At 36.0% G+C, this 18,346-nt stretch overlaps 1 protein-coding gene across 1 annotated transcript in view; it reads left to right on the plus strand.

Annotated features, from left to right (window-relative positions):
- Positions 1-4,991: 4,991 nt before the first annotated feature.
- CLDN11 (claudin 11) overlaps positions 4,992-18,346 on the plus strand; it is a 51,851-nt gene continuing 38,496 nt past the window's right edge. Inside the window, exon 1 of the mRNA XM_053709032.1 lies at positions 4,992-5,284. Within this exon, the coding sequence (XP_053565007.1) occupies positions 5,059-5,284 (226 nt within the window). The 5' untranslated portion in view covers positions 4,992-5,058. The remainder of the gene's footprint in view (positions 5,285-18,346) is intronic.

The following is an 18,346-nucleotide window of genomic DNA, read 5'->3' on the forward strand; positions in this document are numbered from 1 at the left end:
TTATGCCCAGGAGTGAAGGGGTTAATTAGGGAGCTTGTAGGGTTAATTTTAGCTTTAGTGTAGTGTAGTAGACAACCCCAAGTATTGATCTAGGCCCATTTTGGTATATTTTATGCCACCATTTCACCGCCAAATGCGAGCAAATAAAAAAAAAACTTTACATTTTTCACAATTTTAGGTTTCTCACTGAAATTATTTACAAACAGCTTGTGATATTATGGCAGAAATTGTTGTAAAAGCTTCTCTGGGATCCCCTTTGTTCAGAAATAGCAGACTTATATGGCTTTGGCGTTGCTTTTTGGTAATTAGAAGGCCGCGAAATGCTGCTGCGCACCACACGTGAATTATGCCCAGCAGTGAAGGGGTTAAATTAGGTAGCTTGTAGGGAGCTTGCAGGGTTAATTTTAGAGATCAGCCTCCCACCTGACACATCCCACTCCCTGATCCCTCCCAAACAGCTCTCTTCCCTCCCCCACCCCACAATTGTTACCGCCATCTTAAGTACTGGCAGAAAGTCTGCCAGTACTAAATAAAAGTTTTTTGTTTTTTTTTAAATAAAAATTATAAAATATTTTAGTTGTGATGGACCCCTGCCTTAGCACCAACCTCCCTGATCCCCCCCTACAGCTCTCTAACCCTCTCCCCTACCTAAATACCGCCATCTTGGGTACTGGCAGCTGTCTGCCAGTACCCAGTTTGTCCCCACAAACCAAACTATTTAAATTTTATTTATAACTTTTATTTGTATTTTTAATTATTTCTGTAGTGTAGCAGCCCCCCCACAATACCCCCACCCCCTCCCAGATCCTTTTATATGTAAAAAAAAAAAAAAATTGTAACTTTTTTTTTAACTTTTTTTTTTCCCCCTTCCTTCATTGGTGTCAGTGTGGCTAATGTGTGCACGTGCACGCGTGCACGCGCGTGCACACGCTCCCTCCTCCCACCGGACAAAGGCACCATCGGCACCATCACTACCGGTGCAGAGAGGGCCACAGAGTGGCGCTCTCTGCATCGGAGGCTTGTAAAGGGGTATTGCAGGATGCCTCCATATCGAGGCATCACTGCAATACCCTCAGAGCTGCTGGAAGTGATTGTGATCACTTCCAGCACTCTGTTAGACAACTGACGTACCAGGTACGTCCATTGTCATTAACTGCTTGTTAATGCATGACGTACCTGGTACGTCAGTTGTCATTAAGGGGTTAAATAATAAGTGATGACATCACAATTCTGAGACTGCAACCTGTCTCACACGAATGATGTACAACAGTCTGACCATAAGAGGGCGTGCAGGAAATGAGCAGCATCACACACTCTGAACCAGTTTCAGCAAGAAAGGTGAGTAAAATGGCTGCCAGCAGCACATTGGAAACAAAGCAGGGAAAAAACCCTGACACGCCCTTTGTTATGACCAAATAACTCAATCTTTGTTTCATCAGTCGACAACACCTTCTTCCAAAATTAAGCTGTCTTGTCCAAATGTGCGTTTGCATACCTCAAGTGACTCTGTTTGTGGCGTGTGTGCAGAAAAGGCTTCTTCCGCATCACTCTCCCATACGCTGAATTGTTGAACGATGCACAGTGACACCATCTGCAGCAAAATGATTTTGTAGGTCTTTGGAGGTGGTCTGTGGGCTGTTTTTGACCGTTCTCACCATCCTCTGCTTTTGCCTCTCCGATATTTTACTTCTGGCCTTAAAGGGACATTAAACACTAAATACATGCTAGATAGAATGATGCATTCAAAGAAAAGATTAGCCCATGACTAACATGTAGATGTATTTTTTAAAGTTTCATTAGTTGTTTAAAAAGTGACAAAATAAGTGTAAAGTTTTAGTGTCTATAAAACACTGGGAGCTGCCATGTTGTAACTTGTGTTACCTTCTCTGCTGTGGCCAATTAGGGTCAGTTATAAATAGGGCACTAGAGTGTGCAGCCAATGGTTGTGCTGGATTTAACAGTGTTCTGCACTTCCATTTGTAACAGGAACTGAAAAGCTCACAATTTCAGAATGAAATTACAGGCAAAGTGGACAAAATAAATAATGAAAATATATTGCAGAGTTGTTTTATTATATACAATTTATCATTTTATATTACCATCTCAAAGTGTTTAATGTCCCTTTAACAAGAACTGTGCCTGTGGTCTTCCATTTACTCACTATGTTCCTCACAGTGGACACTGACAGCTTAAATCTCTGCGATAGCTTTTTGTAGCCTTCCCCTAAACCATAATGTTGAACAATCTTTGTTTTCAGGTCATTTGAAAGTTGTTTTGAGGCCCACATGTTGCCACTCTTCAGAGGAGAGTCAAAGAAAAAAACTTGCAATTGGCCACCTTAAATATCTTTTCACATGATTGGATGCACCTGTCTATGAAGTTCAAGGCTTAATGGGGTCACCAAACCAATTGTGTGTTCCAATTAATCAGTGCTAGGTAGTTACAGGTATTCAAATCAACAAAATGACAAGGGTGCCCAAATGTATGCACCTGTCTAATTTTGTTTTGATGCATATTGCACATTTTCTGTTAATCAAAATAAACCTCACTTCACTACTGAAATATTACTGTGTCCTTCAGTTATTTGATAGAACAAAATAAAATTGCTGATCCAAACACTCAATTATTTATAAATGAAAATCATGGAAATTGTCAGGGGTGCCTGAACTTTTGCATACGAATATGTATGTATGTGTGTATATATATATCTATATATATATATGTAACTTATGTAAGGTTATTTTACTGTTTTATTTCATACTAGTATTTCATACTAGATAAATAAAACAGTAAAATAACCTTAAATAAGTTACACACACATATATATAAATAAATAACTTGCACTCACTGGTCTTTTCGAAAAGTCTTTTACTGTGACAAAAGTGTAACGTTTCGGGGACAATGTATCGCCTTCCTCAGACAAAAGACTTTTTAAAAGACCAGTGAGTGCCTTTATTTTCTGTTATTAATCTCACTAGCACCCTGGCAGTCATTTAACAAGTGAGAGTGCACATCCCAGCTACTTGTATCAATTCTGTTTTGTGGTCTGAGGAAGGGGATACATTGTCCCCGAAACGTTACACTTTTGTCACAGTAAAATACTTTTCGAAAAGACCAGTGAGTGCAAGTTATTTATTTATATATATGTGTGTGTAACTTATTTAAGGTTATTTTACTGTTTTATTTCATACTGGATATACATGTAGAAAATGTTTTATTAAAACTGCTTGGGACTGGAAAAGGTTTGGATTTTGGAGCAGTTTAGATCTTTAAAATGGGACATTTTAGAGAGGGGATGGAACCAAGTGTAAGCAAAATCTTTTGTCACTTAGGCTATATTTACATGTCACCCCAGAGGCAGAACTTTGTCAATCAATGCACTACTGCTTTGCAGCGCTACTGCATATTTCACTGTTCACTTAAAACAGCACTTTGCTCTGGATGAACTGTGATAAGGAAAACTTACACCTTCAGTGCAGCCAGAGAATAGCCTAATGTGGAGCAGCGCTGAAAAGTTAAATCGCTAATAATTCCTGAATGTATCCTGTTCTTTCTGCAGACATGCTGCATTTTCTGCGATGACATCTCAGATCACTGCATGTTCTGCCTTGGGGCATGTCACAATACAGCTTACACATGGAACCTAAAAGAGATATGAAACCAATACATTTATTTTTGTAATTCATACAGAGAATACAATTTTTAAAAAGTTTTCAATTTACTTCTATTATCAAATTTGCTTTGATCACATATTATTTGTTGAAGAGATACCTAGGTTGTGTCTAGAGCAATACATGGCAGGAAAAAGTGCTGCCATCTAGTGTTCTTGCAAATGGATAACATATAGTGCTCCACACACGTGCACACACCTGAGCTTACGCCTATGCTTTTCAACAAAAGATACATTGTGAACAAAAAAGGATAATAGAAGTAAATTAGAAAGTTGATTAAAATTGTATTTTCAGTCTGTCTTGTGAAAGAAAAAAATATTTTTTTGTCCCTTAAATGTAGTTCTATATAATTTTTAATAAATTTGTATACATAGTACCCTCATAAAGATAGTACAGTACTGTAATCAGAAAGGTAATATGTGTTGTGTTAAAAAAATATATATATAGACCTCTATTTGCATTTTAGAACACATTTTAGCAAAGAAGCACTCACTGAACTTACCTGTGACAAAAGTTTAATGCAAAATAGTGACGTTTCTGGACAGCAACAGTCCCTTTATATATATCATTCCAAGTGCTCACTTTGCTAAAAAAAAAACAAGTAAGTTGGTTTCTGTTTTGCTTACACAATCTGTTTCTTTTCATGTTTACATTGATATAACACATTTGTTTTTACCAAAGGAGCACAGTTTCATGTTCCTTTAAAAGGCTAACAATGACTATACAGCATACAGTTGTGCAATTGTAAAGACAGATGCATTTCTGACATTGGCCACTAGTTGTCTCTCTTTGCACACTTATTAACTGGGAATGCTGGCTAACGGATGGTACTTATTTCAAGTTAAACTGATATGCAGCCAGGTTCTAATACTTATTTAAACAAGCAGCACATTATTTTGCAAACGGCGTGTTGTGTAAGTTTTATCCTAAGATTTAACAAATTTATTTCGACGTGGATTTTTTTTTTAACTGTTGCAAAGTTCAATGTGCGGAAGTAATTAGATCGCACCATCTATTCTGTACAAATTATTTAGTCATTTAATAGAATAAAGCTGACCTTGCTGTGTGCAGTGTCCAGTTTATACTTCATGGAAACAAATGGGAAATCACAATCTGCAACCCTCCCAGGGCCATCCCTTTTATCATTACCGTTGGTTGAATCAAGGCCCCCTCATCCTATGCTGCCCCCCCATTACTTTGTTATTGGCCAAGGGTAGTTTGGGGATCTCTCTGTGGGTGGTGAAAGAGGAGGGCGGGAGCCCAGTACTAAGTATTAGTGAAAGTTTATTTTCAGATTCACAGCTGCAGAAGACACTAGTCGCCACCAAGCACACTGTCCAACAGCTGCACAGGCTGGGCGTACATAGAATACCGGGCACCTCTTGTGATGGCTGGCACATGCTTGCAGTTCTTTGGGTTCATATCTAGTTTTATCGGCTGGATTGGAGTGGTTATAGCTACTGCCACTAATGACTGGGTGCTGACCTGTGACTACAGCATCAACACTTGCAGGAAGCTGGACGAGTTGGGATCCAGAGGATTGTGGGCAGATTGCGTTATCGCCATAGGGCTGTATCACTGCAAGCCGCTGGCTGACATCCTAACATTGCCAGGCAAGTCTCTCTCTGATAACGGACACACTATACTGTGCATGCCAGTTTGGGTTTAAAGTTTTTTTTATTATTTGTGGGTTTTTTTTTTTTTAAATCAAGCTAAATAGCTTTTGTGTTTAAAATGGTGCGCAAAACATATAGAGAAGAAAAAAAATATTAAGCAATATTATATAGGGTCTCTCTTATTTAACAATTGCAAAAAATGCCTAGATTGTGTTGTGGGTATTTCACTGCCTGGGCTGGTCCTCACATAGCGTCTGACTCACCTACACTCAGGTAGGGAAACCCTTAGAGTCAGCTCTGTTTTGGGACATTTGAGGACTGAAGTTGGGAAATGCTAATAGCTGGGTAAAGTATATCACTCTGATAAAGTGTCACAGAGGTAGCAGATAAAGTGCCATAGAGACATATCATAAGCAAATTGTGCCATGGTGAAATCTGGCAAATACTTTTTTGTACAATACCCAAGTGTATCACAGGGATATGAACCAGATAAACTGCATTAAATGTTTCATATATTCCAATGTAATTGTTCCTGTAGCTGATGTCGGTTTATTTTATTTATTTGCTCCTCTAATATTTCAAAAAAGGTGCTGCATATGTGTTAGGTAAAACTGGATTTTAAATAAAATCTTGAAAACAGGAAAAATGTATTGAATAACTAACTAACTATATATATATATATATATATATATATATATATATATATATATATATATATATATATATATATATATATATATATATATATATATATATATATATATACATACATACATACATCAAGTTCATAGATCAAAGCAAATTTGTCGAATTCCTTTATTTCTGCTTATATGAACGCTTTAAATCATAAATGTGTTGCATATTAATGTTTTAAATATTAAAGGGACAGTAAAGTCAAAATGAAACTTTCATGATTTAGATAGACCATGCAATTTTAAACAACTTTCCAATTTGCTACTATTTTAAATTTGCTTTGTTTTCTTGGCATCCTTTATTTAAGAGTACATCTAGGTAGGCTAATAATAGCTCAGGAGTGTGCACGTGTCTTTAGTACACTTTAGCAGCATTATTTGTAGCTTTGTTATACAATGTTGCAAAACACTGCTGCCATAGAGTGCTAAAGAGACGTGTACATGAGCCTACGTAGAATTACTCTTTATTAAAAGATACTAAGAGGACAAAGCAATTAGTAAAGTAATTAGAAAGTTGTTTAATTTTCACTTTGCTGTTTGCAGTTAGAGTAGTTAGAAAAAAATGTATTCCTCCTGGGAACACAGGAACAGGCCAAATTAACAGAGTATATACTGTATATTAGGCCAAATTAACAGAGTATATACTGTATATTAGGCCAAATTAACAGAGTATATACTGTATATTAGGTCAAATTAACAGAGTATATACTGTATATTAGGCCAAATTAACAGAGTATATACTGTATATTAGGTCAAATTAACAGAGTATATACTGTATATTAGGCCAAATTAACAGTATATACTGTATATTAGGCCAAATTAACAGAGTATATACTGTATATTAGGTCAAATTAACAGAGTATATACTGTATATTAGGCCAAATTAACAGAGTATATACTGTATATTAGGTCAAATTAACAGAGTATATACTGTATATTAGGCCAAATTAACAGAGTATATACTGTATATTAGGCCAAATTAACAGAGTATATACTGTATATTAGGCCAAATTAACAGAGTATATACTGTATATTAGGCCAAATTAACAGAGTATATACTGTATATTAGGTCAAATTAACAGAGTATATACTGTATATTAGGTCAAATTAACAGAGTATATACTGTATATTAGGCCAAATTAACAGAGTATATACTGTATATTAGGTCAAATTAACAGAGTATATACTGTATATTAGGCCAAATTAACAGAGTATATACTGTATATTAGGTCAAATTAACAGAGTATATACTGTATATTAGGCCAAATTAACAGAGTATATACTGTATATTAGGTCAAATTAACAGAGTATATACTGTATATTAGGTCAAATTAACAGAGTATATACTGTATATTAGGTCAAATTAACAGAGTATATACTGTATATTAGGCCAAATTAACAGAGTATATACTGTATATTAGGTCAAATTAACAGAGTATATACTGTATATTAGGCCAAATTAACAGAGAATATACTGTATATTAGGCCAAATTAACAGAGTATACACTGTATATAAAGCCAAATTAACAGAGTATATACTGTATATTAGGCCAAATTAACAGAGTATACACTGTATATTAAGCCAAATTAACAGAGTATATACTGTATATAAAGCCAAATTAACAGAGTATATACTGTATATTAGGCCAAATTAACAGAGTATATACTGTATATAAAGCCAAATTAACAGAGTATATACTGTATATAAAGCCAAATTAACAGAGTATATACTGTATATTAGGCCAAATTAACAGAGTATACACTGTATATAAAGACAAATTAACAGAGTATATACTGTATATAAAGCCAAATTAACAGAGTATACACTGTATATAAAGCCAAATTAACAGAGTATATACTGTATATTAGGCCAAATTAACAGAGTATATACTGTATATTAGGCCAAATTAACAGAGTATACACTGTATATAAAGCCAAATTAACAGAGTATACACTGTATATAAAGCCAAATTAACAGAGTATATACTGTATATTAGGCCAAATTAACAGAGTATATACTGTATATTAGGTCAAATTAACAGAGTATATACTGTATATTAGGCCAAATTAACAGAGTATATACTGTATATTAGGCCAAATTAACAGAGTATATACTGTATATTAGGCCAAATTAACAGAGTATATACTGTATATTAGGCCAAATTAACAGAGTATATACTGTATATTAGGCCAAATTAACAGAGTATATACTGTATATTAGGCCAAATTAACAGAGTATACACTGTATATAAAGCCAAATTAACAGAGTATATACTGTATATTAGGCCAAATTAACAGAGTATATACTGTATATTAGGCCAAATTAACAGAGTATACTATGTATATAAGGCCAAATTAACAGAGTATATACTGTATATTAGGCCAAATTAACAGAGTATATACTGTATATTAGGCCATGCAATTTTAAACAACTTTCCAATTTGCTACTATTTTAAATTTGCTTTGTTTTCTTGGCATCCTTTATTTAAGAGTACATCTAGGTAGGCTAATAATAGCTCAGGAGTGTGCACGTGTCTTTAGTACACTTTAGCAGCATTATTTGTAGCTTTGTTATACAATGTTGCAAAACACTGCTGCCTAAGGCCTAGATTTAGAGTTCGGCGGTAGCCGTCAAAACCAGCGTTAGAGGCTCCTAACGCTGGTTTTGGGCGCCCGCTGGTATTTGGAGTCAGTGATTAAAGGGTCTAACGCTCACTTTTCAGCCGCGACTTTTCCATACCGCAGATCCCCCTACGCCATTTGCGTAGCCTATCTTTTCAATGGGATCTTTCTAACGCTGGTATTTAGAGTCGTTTCTGCAGTGAGCGTTAGAGCTCTAACGACAAGATTCCAGCCGCCTGAAAATAGCAGGAGTTAAGAGCTTTCTGGCTAACGCCGGTTTATAAAGCTCTTAACTACTGTACCCTAAAGTACACTAACACCCATAAACTACCTATGTACCCCTAAACCGAGCTCCCCCCACATCGCCGCCACTCGATTAAAATTTTTAACCCCTAATCTGCCGACCGCCACCTACGTTATACTTATGTACCCCTAATCTGCTGCCCCTAACCCCGCCGACCCCTATATTATATTTCTTAACCCCTAACTTGCCCCCCACAACGTCGCCGCAAGCTACTTAAAATAATTAACCCCTAATCTTCCGACCGCAAATCGCCGCCACCTACGTTATCCCTATGTACCCCTAATCTGCTACCCCTAACACCGCCGACCCCTATATTATATTTATTAACCCCTAATCTGCCCCCCTCAACGTCGCCGACACCTGCCTACACTTATTAACCCCTAATCCGCCTCACTAACCCTATCATAAATAGTATTAACCCCTAATCTGCCCTCCCTAACATCGCCGACACCTAACTTCAATTATTAACCCCTAATCTGCCGACCGGAGCTCACCGCTATTCTAATAAATGTATTAACCCCTAAAGCTAAGTCTAACCCTAACACTAACACCCCCCTAAGTTAAATATAATTTTTATCTAACGAAATAAATTAACTCTTATTAAATAAATTATTCCTATTTAAAGCTAAATACTTACCTGTAAAATAAATCCTAATATAGCTACAATATAAATTATAATTATATTATAGCTATTTTAGGATTAATATTTATTTTACAGGTAACTTTGTAATTATTTTAACCAGGTACAATAGCTATTAAATAGTTAAGAACTATTTAATAGTTACCTAGTTAAAATAATAACAAATTTACCTGTAAAATAAATCCTAACCTAAGATATAATTAAACCTAACACTACCCTATCAATAAAATAATTAAATAAACTACCTACAATTACCTACAATTAACCTAACACTACACTATCAATAAATTAATTAAACACAATTCCTACAAATAAATACAATTAAATAAACTAGCTAAAGTACAAAAAATAAAAAAGATCTAAGTTACAGAAAATAAAAAAATATTTACAAACATAATAAAAATATTACAACAATTTTAAACTAATTACACCTACTCTAAGCCCCCTAATAAAATAACAAAGCCCCCCAAAATAAAAAATTCCCTACCCTATTCTAAATTAAAAAAGTTACAAGCTCTTTTACCTTACCAGCCCTGAACAGGGCCCTTTGCGGGGCATGCCCCAAGGATTTCAGCTCTTTTGCCTGTAAAAAAAAACATACCATACCCCCCCCCAACATTACAACCCACCACCCACATACCCCTAATCTAACCCAAACCCCCCTTAAATAAACCTAACACTAAGCCCCTGAAGATCTTCCTACCTTGTCTTCACCATCCAGGTTCACCGATCCGTCCTGAAGAGCTCCTCCGATGTCCTGATCCAAGCCCAAGCGGGGGCTGAAGAGGTCCATGATCCGGTCAAAGTCTTCATCCAAGCGGGGCAGAAGAGGATCTTCCATCCGATTGAAGTCATCATCCAGGCGGCATCTTCGATCTTCTTCCATCCGGAGCGAAGCGGCAGGATCCTGAAGACATCCAGCGCGGAACATCCATCCGGACCGACGACTGAACGACGAATGACTGTTCCTTTAAGGGACGTCATCCAAGATGGCGTCCCTCGAATTCCGATTGGCTGATAGGATTCTATCAGCCAATCGGAATTAAGGTAGGAATTTTCTGATTGGCTGATGGAATCAGCCAATCAGAATCAAGTTCAATCCGATTGGCTGATCCAATCAGCCAATCAGATTGAGCTCGCATTCTATTGGCTGTTCCGATCAGCCAATAGAATGCGAGCTCAATCTGATTGGCTGATTGGATCGGCCAATCGGATTGAACTAGATTCTGATTGGCTGATTCCATCAGCCAATCAGAAAATTCCTACCTTAATTCCGATTGGCTGATAGAATCCTATCAGCCAATCGGAATTCGAGGGACGCCATCTTGGATGACGTCCCTTAAAGGAACAGTCATTCGTCGTTCAGTCGTCGGTCCGGATGGATGTTCCGCGCTGGATGTCTTCAGGATCCTGCCGCTTCGCTCCGGATGGAAGAAGATCGAAGATGCCGCCTGGATGATGACTTCAATCGGATGGAAGATCCTCTTCTGCCCCGCTTGGATGAAGACTTTGACCGGATCATGGACCTCTTCAGCCCCCGCTTGGGCTTGGATCAGGACATCGGAGGAGCTCTTCAGGACGGATCGGTGAACCTGGATGGTGAAGACAAGGTAGGAAGATCTTCAGGGGCTTAGTGTTAGGTTTATTTAAGGGGGGTTTGGGTTAGATTAGGGGTATGTGGGTGGTGGGTTGTAATGTTGGGGGGGGGTATGGTATGTTTTTTTTTACAGGCAAAAGAGCTGAAATCCTTGGGGCATGCCCCGCAAAGGGCCCTGTTCAGGGCTGGTAAGGTAAAAGAGCTTGTAACTTTTTTAATTTAGAATAGGGTAGGGAATTTTTTATTTTGGGGGGCTTTGTTATTTTATTAGGGGGCTTAGAGTAGGTGTAATTAGTTTAAAATTGTTGTAATATTTTTATTATGTTTGTAAATATTTTTTTATTTTCTGTAACTTAGATCTTTTTTATTTTTTGTACTTTAGCTAGTTTATTTAATTGTATTTATTTGTAGGAATTGTATTTAATTAATTTATTGATAGTGTAGTGTTAGGTTAATTTAGGTAATTGTAGGTAGTTTATTTAATTAATTTATTGATAGGGTAGTGTTAGGTTTAATTATATCTTAGGTTAGGACTTATTTTACAGGTAATTTTGTTATTATTTTAACTAGGTAACTATTAAATAGTTCTTAACTATTTAATAGCTATTGTACCTGGTTAAAATAATTACAAAGTTACCTGTAAAATAAATATTAATCCTAAAATAGCTATAATATAATTATAATTTATATTGTAGCTATATTAGGATGTATTTTACAGGTAAGTATTTAGCTTTAAATAGGAATAATTTATTTAATAAGAGTTAATTTATTTCGTTAGATAAAAATTATATTTAACTTAGGGGGGTGTTAGTGTTAGGGTTAGACTTAGCTTTAGGGGTTAATACATTTATTAGAATAGCGGTGAGCTCCGGTCGGCAGATTAGGGGTTAATAATTGAAGTTAGGTGTCGGCGATGTTAGGGAGGGCAGATTAGGGGTTAATACTATTTATGATAGGGTTAGTGAGGCGGATTAGGGGTTAATAACTTTATTATAGTAGCGCTCAGGTCCGCTCGGCAGATTAGGGGTTAATAAGTGTAGGCAGGTGTCGGCGACGTTGAGGGGGGCAGATTAGGGGTTAATAAATATAATATAGGGGTCGGCGATGTTAGGGCAGCAGATTAGGGGTACATAGGGATAACGTAGGTTGCGGCGGTTTACGGAGCGGCAGATTAGGGGTTTAAAAAAATATGCAGGGGTCAGCGATAGCGTGGGCGGCAGATTAGGGGTTAATAAGTGTAAGGCTAGGGGTGTTTAGACTCGGGGTACATGTTAGAGTGTTAGGTGCAGACGTAGGAAGTGTTTCCCCATAGGAAACAATGGGGCTGCGTTAGGAGCTGAACGCTGCTTTTTTGCAGGTGTTAGGTTTTTTTTCAGCTCAAACAGCCCCATTGTTTCCTATGGGAGAATCGTGCACGAGCACGTTTTTGATGCCGGCCGCGTCCGTAAGCAACTCTGGTATCGAGAGTTGCATTTGCGGTAAAAATGCTCTACGCTCCTTTTTTGGAGCCTAACGCAGCATTTGTTTGAACTCTCGATACCAGAGTTAAATTTATGGTGCGGCCAGAAAAAAGCCCGCGGAGCGTTAACAGCCCTTTTACCGCCGAACTCCAAATCTAGGCCATAGAGTGCTAAAGAGACGTGTACATGAGCCTACGTAGAATTACTCTTTATTAAAAGATACTAAGAGGACAAAGCAATTAGTAAAGTAATTAGAAAGTTGTTTAATTTTCACTTTGCTGTTTGCAGTTAGAGTAGTTAGAAAAAAATGTATTCCTCCTGGGAACACAGGAACAGGCCAAATTAACAGAGTATATACTGTATATTAGGTCAAATTAACAGAGTATATACTGTATATTAGGCCAAATTAACAGAGTATATACTGTATATTAGGTCAAATTAACAGAGTATATACTGTATATTAGGTCAAATTAACAGAGTATATACTGTATATTAGGCCAAATTAACAGAGAATATACTGTATATTAGGCCAAATTAACAGAGTATATACTGTATATTAGGCCAAATTAACAGAGTATATACTGTATATTAGGCCAAATTAACAGAGTATACACTGTATATAAAGCCAAATTAACAGAGTATACACTGTATATAAAGCCAAATTAACAGAGTATATACTGTATATTAGGCCAAATTAACAGAGTATATACTGTATATTAGGTCAAATTAACAGAGTATATACTGTATATTAGGCCAAATTAACAGAGTATATACTGTATATTAGGTCAAATTAACAGAGTATATACTGTATATTAGGCCAAATTAACAGAGTATATACTGTATATTAGGCCAAATTAACAGAGTATATACTGTATATTAGGCCAAATTAACAGAGTATATACTGTATATTAGGTCAAATTAACAGAGTATATACTGTATATTAGGCCAAATTAACAGAGTATATACTGTATATTAGGCCAAATTAACAGAGTATACACTGTATATAAAGCCAAATTAACAGAGTATACACTGTATATAAAGCCAAATTAACAGAGTATATACTGTATATTAGGTCAAATTAACAGAGTATACACTGTATATAAAGCCAAATTAACAGAGTATATACTGTATATTAGGCCAAATTAACAGAGTATACTATGTATATAAGGCCAAATTAACAGAGTATATACTGTATATTAGGCCAAATTAACAGAGTATATACTGTATATTAGGCCAAATTAACAGAGTATACTATGTATATAAGGCCAAATTAACAGAGTATATACTGTATATTAGGCCAAATTAACAGAGTATATACTGTATATTAGGCCATGCAATTTTAAACAACTTTCCAATTTGCTACTATTTTAAATTTGCTTTGTTTTCTTGGCATCCTTTATTTAAGAGTACATCTAGGTAGGCTAATAATAGCTCAGGAGTGTGCACGTGTCTTTAGTACACTTTAGCAGCATTATTTGTAGCTTTGTTATACAATGTTGCAAAACACTGCTGCCATAGAGTGCTAAAGAGACGTGTACATGAGCCTACGTAGAATTACTCTTTATTAAAAGATACTAAGAGGACAAAGCAATTAGTAAAGTAATTAGAAAGTTGTTTAATTTTCACTTTGCTGTTTGCAGTTAGAGTAGTTAGAAAAAAATGTATTCCTCCTGGGAACACAGGAACAGGCCAAATTAACAGAGTATATACTGTATATTAGGCCAAATTAACAGAGTATATACTGTATATTAGGCCAAATTAACAGAGTATATACTGTATATTAGTATGAATTTGTTTTTATTCTATGCAGGTATATTTGTATGGTTCTGTTTTTCCTTATACAGCTTTGTGTGTGCGTTTAAAGACACTCACTAGCTGATATAGAAAAATCCCACAGCCCCATTGATTGACAGTGACACCCCCTACAAGAATAAAAATCAAGTGCTTTTATCGCTGTACAGAAACATATTTTACAAACAACAAAAACAGTTACACAGTTTAAATACCTTCTTTTAGACACAGGAAAAAAATACTTTAACAGCTCTTCGGTTTTACATTAAAGCTGTTCAGTTTAACATTGAAGCTAAAAGCTTATTACGAGCTTCCTACTAATACTTATTTGCTGACACGACCATCTCCCACACTCCTCTACAAACCTAACAAGAAAATGCTAGTTTATTCAGAAGAAGACTATGCATTTGCAAATAAACAGAAAAAATATGTAATACATTTTAAAATGCAGAACAAATACTATTATATCCCTTTAATGCTTTTACTATGTCTTATCTTATAATTTGTAAACTACAATAAATTGATTTTTGTTGTTTTATGCCCTAAAAGTTTGTCTTTTTATGTTAATCACAACGTCTTGCACAAAACATGCTGGATTGTCGCAGGGATGAAAATAGTTCATAAACTCTGTGCTACTAAAAATGTGCAGCAAGTAAATGAGAGAATAGGCCTGCGTTTAAAGGGACATTAACATCAAATAACTGCTAGATAAAATGATGTATTCAAAACATAGATTAGACTAAGAATTGTTTTTCAAATGTATTTTTAAAAATTATGGGACAGATTACGAGTGGAGCACTAACAGTTATGTGGGAGCGATATGGGGTTTATCGCAGGTGTTTATGATCGTCTGGCTTACAACTCTTATTAAAAGTTGTAAGTAAAAGCGATCGCTTGAGCGCAATCGCGATTTACGTTAAAACGATTACCAGGTCCTCAGAGTTCTGGCTAAATGCAGGCAGAGCAATGTTTCGGGGCTTACACCCCCTCATCAGACTCATATATATATATATATATATATATATATATATATACAGATTATATGTCTATGTGTGTACATATGTGTATTTATGTATTTACAGACATATATACACATATAAATACATATATAGACACACACACACAAACATATATATGTCTATGTGTGTACATATGTGTATTTATGTATTTACAGACATATATACACATATAAATACATATATAGACACACACACACACACATATATATATATATATATATATATATATAAACTCAGTGAAAGAAGAGGCACTCACTGGTCTTAATAACTTTAAATATTTAGAGCTTTATTGTTGTAAAACATCCATCATAGTATTACATCAGTCAACGTTTCGGTCCTCGCAGGGACCTTTGTGAAGACTGTATCTAATTGAGGGTATAAATTTCATTTTCATCATTTTTAGTACCCCTAATTTTAGTAACACACCTACAAGGTAACTGTCTATTTCAGTAGGATATATGTGCAAATATTTATTTATAATCAGAAGCAGTTTTTTCAAAAGGTTAAAAAGTTAAACTATCAAACATTACCAAATTAGCCCTTGGGCTTAGAACATATATGTTTCTACTTTTAAGGACATATTGTATTCATAGGTAAATGGTTGATACGTTTTGTACTAAAAACTATGTTTCATGTATATCAATATACTTCATTATTGCGCCCCCCTGTATGCATTAATATTGTTGTTTGAGGCATGAAATATATCCATAGAAGACTGATATCATGGCTTACCCTTAAGTTTCAGCTTTATGTTTAAAGTGTGAGCAAGGGTTTGTTTAACCCGCTCTTAAACAGCACTGTGAGACTAGACGCTGATAGACCTGACGTCATCAGCGGCGCGACTAGCACGTGACTCAAATGATATGTGCCGAGCGGTTGTCATGGATATGATTCAAGCTGCAACAATTGTTGCGTGAAAAGTAACCGGACTGTTATTATCCCAGTGTTGCTAATCACTGGCATATAGAAGGGAGACTGTGTATTAAATGTTTAACATTTGTTGCGAATCAACAGACTAAGGAAATAATGTGCAAATTAAAACGCTAACATACAGAGAAGAGCAAACATATGTTATATTGTATACTATTCTTGGTGGTGGTTTATTGAGTAATGGAAGAGTGGGATCCTGATTAATTATGAACCAATTGTCTTCTATTATCCTTCTTGTGAATCTGCTGGTAGGGTTGAATATAATCATGTTAAAACGACCCTCTGTGTCCTCCTTTATTTCTTTTCTTTTCTCCAGAAGTTCTTCCTGTGTCAAGTCCCATGTTTCTTTAAGGATTTGTTCCACTTCTATTTCTTTATAGCCTCTCTGAATGAATTTCATTTTCTTTTCTTTTTTTTAATCTTTCTCTTTTATTAGAGTTTAAAGTTTGTGATATTACATTTGTTATAACATATGGAACAAATACATCCAGGGCCATCTTTAATATTAAAGGGACAGTAAACACCAGAATGTTTGTTGTTTAAAAAGGTAGATAATCCCTTTATTACCCATTCCCCAATTTTGCATAACCAACACAGTTATAATAATATACTTTTTACCTCTGTGATTACCTTGTATCTATGCCTCTGCAAACTGCCCCCTTATTTCAGTTCTTTTGACAGACATGCATTTTTAGCCAATCAGTGCTTGCTCTTAGGAGCTTCACGTGCCGGAGCTCAATGTTATCTATATGAAACACATGAACTAACACCCTCTAGTGGTGAAAAACTGTCAAAATGCTTTCCGATTAGAGACGGTCTTCAAGGTCTAAGAAATTTGCACATGAACCTCCTAAATTTAGCTTTCAACTAAGAATACCAAGAAAACAAAGCAAAATTAGTAATAAAAATAAATTGGAAAGTTGTTTAAAATTACATGCCCTATTTAAATCATGAACAATTTTTTGTGACTTTACTGTCCCTTTAACTGGGCCCTGGGCAAACATTTTCTTGCCCCCCCATGCAATTTCGCTCTCCACCCCAACATCCCAAAAAACAACTAAATCAATTTTTTTATTTTTTTATTATTAGCCCAGCAGTGGGTTATCTACTGCTGGGATAATCATTTTAAAAAAAATTGCAATATGTGAAACTGTACCTAAGCAGTACTAATAAGTAAATAAATAAATATATAAATTCCTCCACTGTGGATTAATTTAATATGCTTTTGAATATGATTCTGGTCCGAGGTTAGCTGGTTAAAAAATTTTTTAGGGCAGCCAACAGGAGCAAAGGAAGGTAAAGACTGAGGAGGAAGCATGGAGGTGCAGACAATTATATGTTTACTGACTGGAACAGCAGAACTACTATGGGAAGCTGTAAAATCTGAGACAGAGAGAAAAAAAAACCTATAAAAATAAACCTTACCTTAATGTGTGAAGTATCAGCATGACACTATACATCAGCGACAGCAGCACATGCCACTTCTTTGCTAGGAACAAGTTCCCTCTTACCCTTCACTAGACAATGCTGTATGGGGGAGGGGCGTGTGTGCACTCACTTATTCTTCCTACTGACACCTTTCTACAATGCACTGTTCCCCTAACAAACTTCAGTTAGTTAATCTTAGGGCCATATCAGAAAGAGCAGTACTAAGGGGACCAGCAGACTGCCCAAGGCTGTATGGATACAGTGTGAGACGAGTCACACAGCCTCAAGACTGAAGAGAGCAGTATCTGCAGCTGCAAAGAAGCTCAAATCCTCATGTGCCTGCCGCTCCAGCTTTCTGCTGCATGCGCCTACAGTCAGCCCTACCCAGAAACAATACCCACCAGCAGAGCAGTTACCTGGTAACAGTGGTAACCCCAGCAGGACCTTTTCTGATGCAGGGGATTGGCTGGATGCCGAGTGAGGGCTTAGCATTCAGTGCGGCACAGTGCACATCTAAAACAGCACATGGCACAAGCTTGGCATGTCACATGACAGTGTCACAATTTCTTACAAATA

The sequence above is a fragment of the Bombina bombina genome, chromosome 4 (genome assembly GCF_027579735.1).
Source record: "Bombina bombina isolate aBomBom1 chromosome 4, aBomBom1.pri, whole genome shotgun sequence".
In the NCBI taxonomy this organism is placed as follows: domain Eukaryota; kingdom Metazoa; phylum Chordata; class Amphibia; order Anura; family Bombinatoridae; genus Bombina; species Bombina bombina.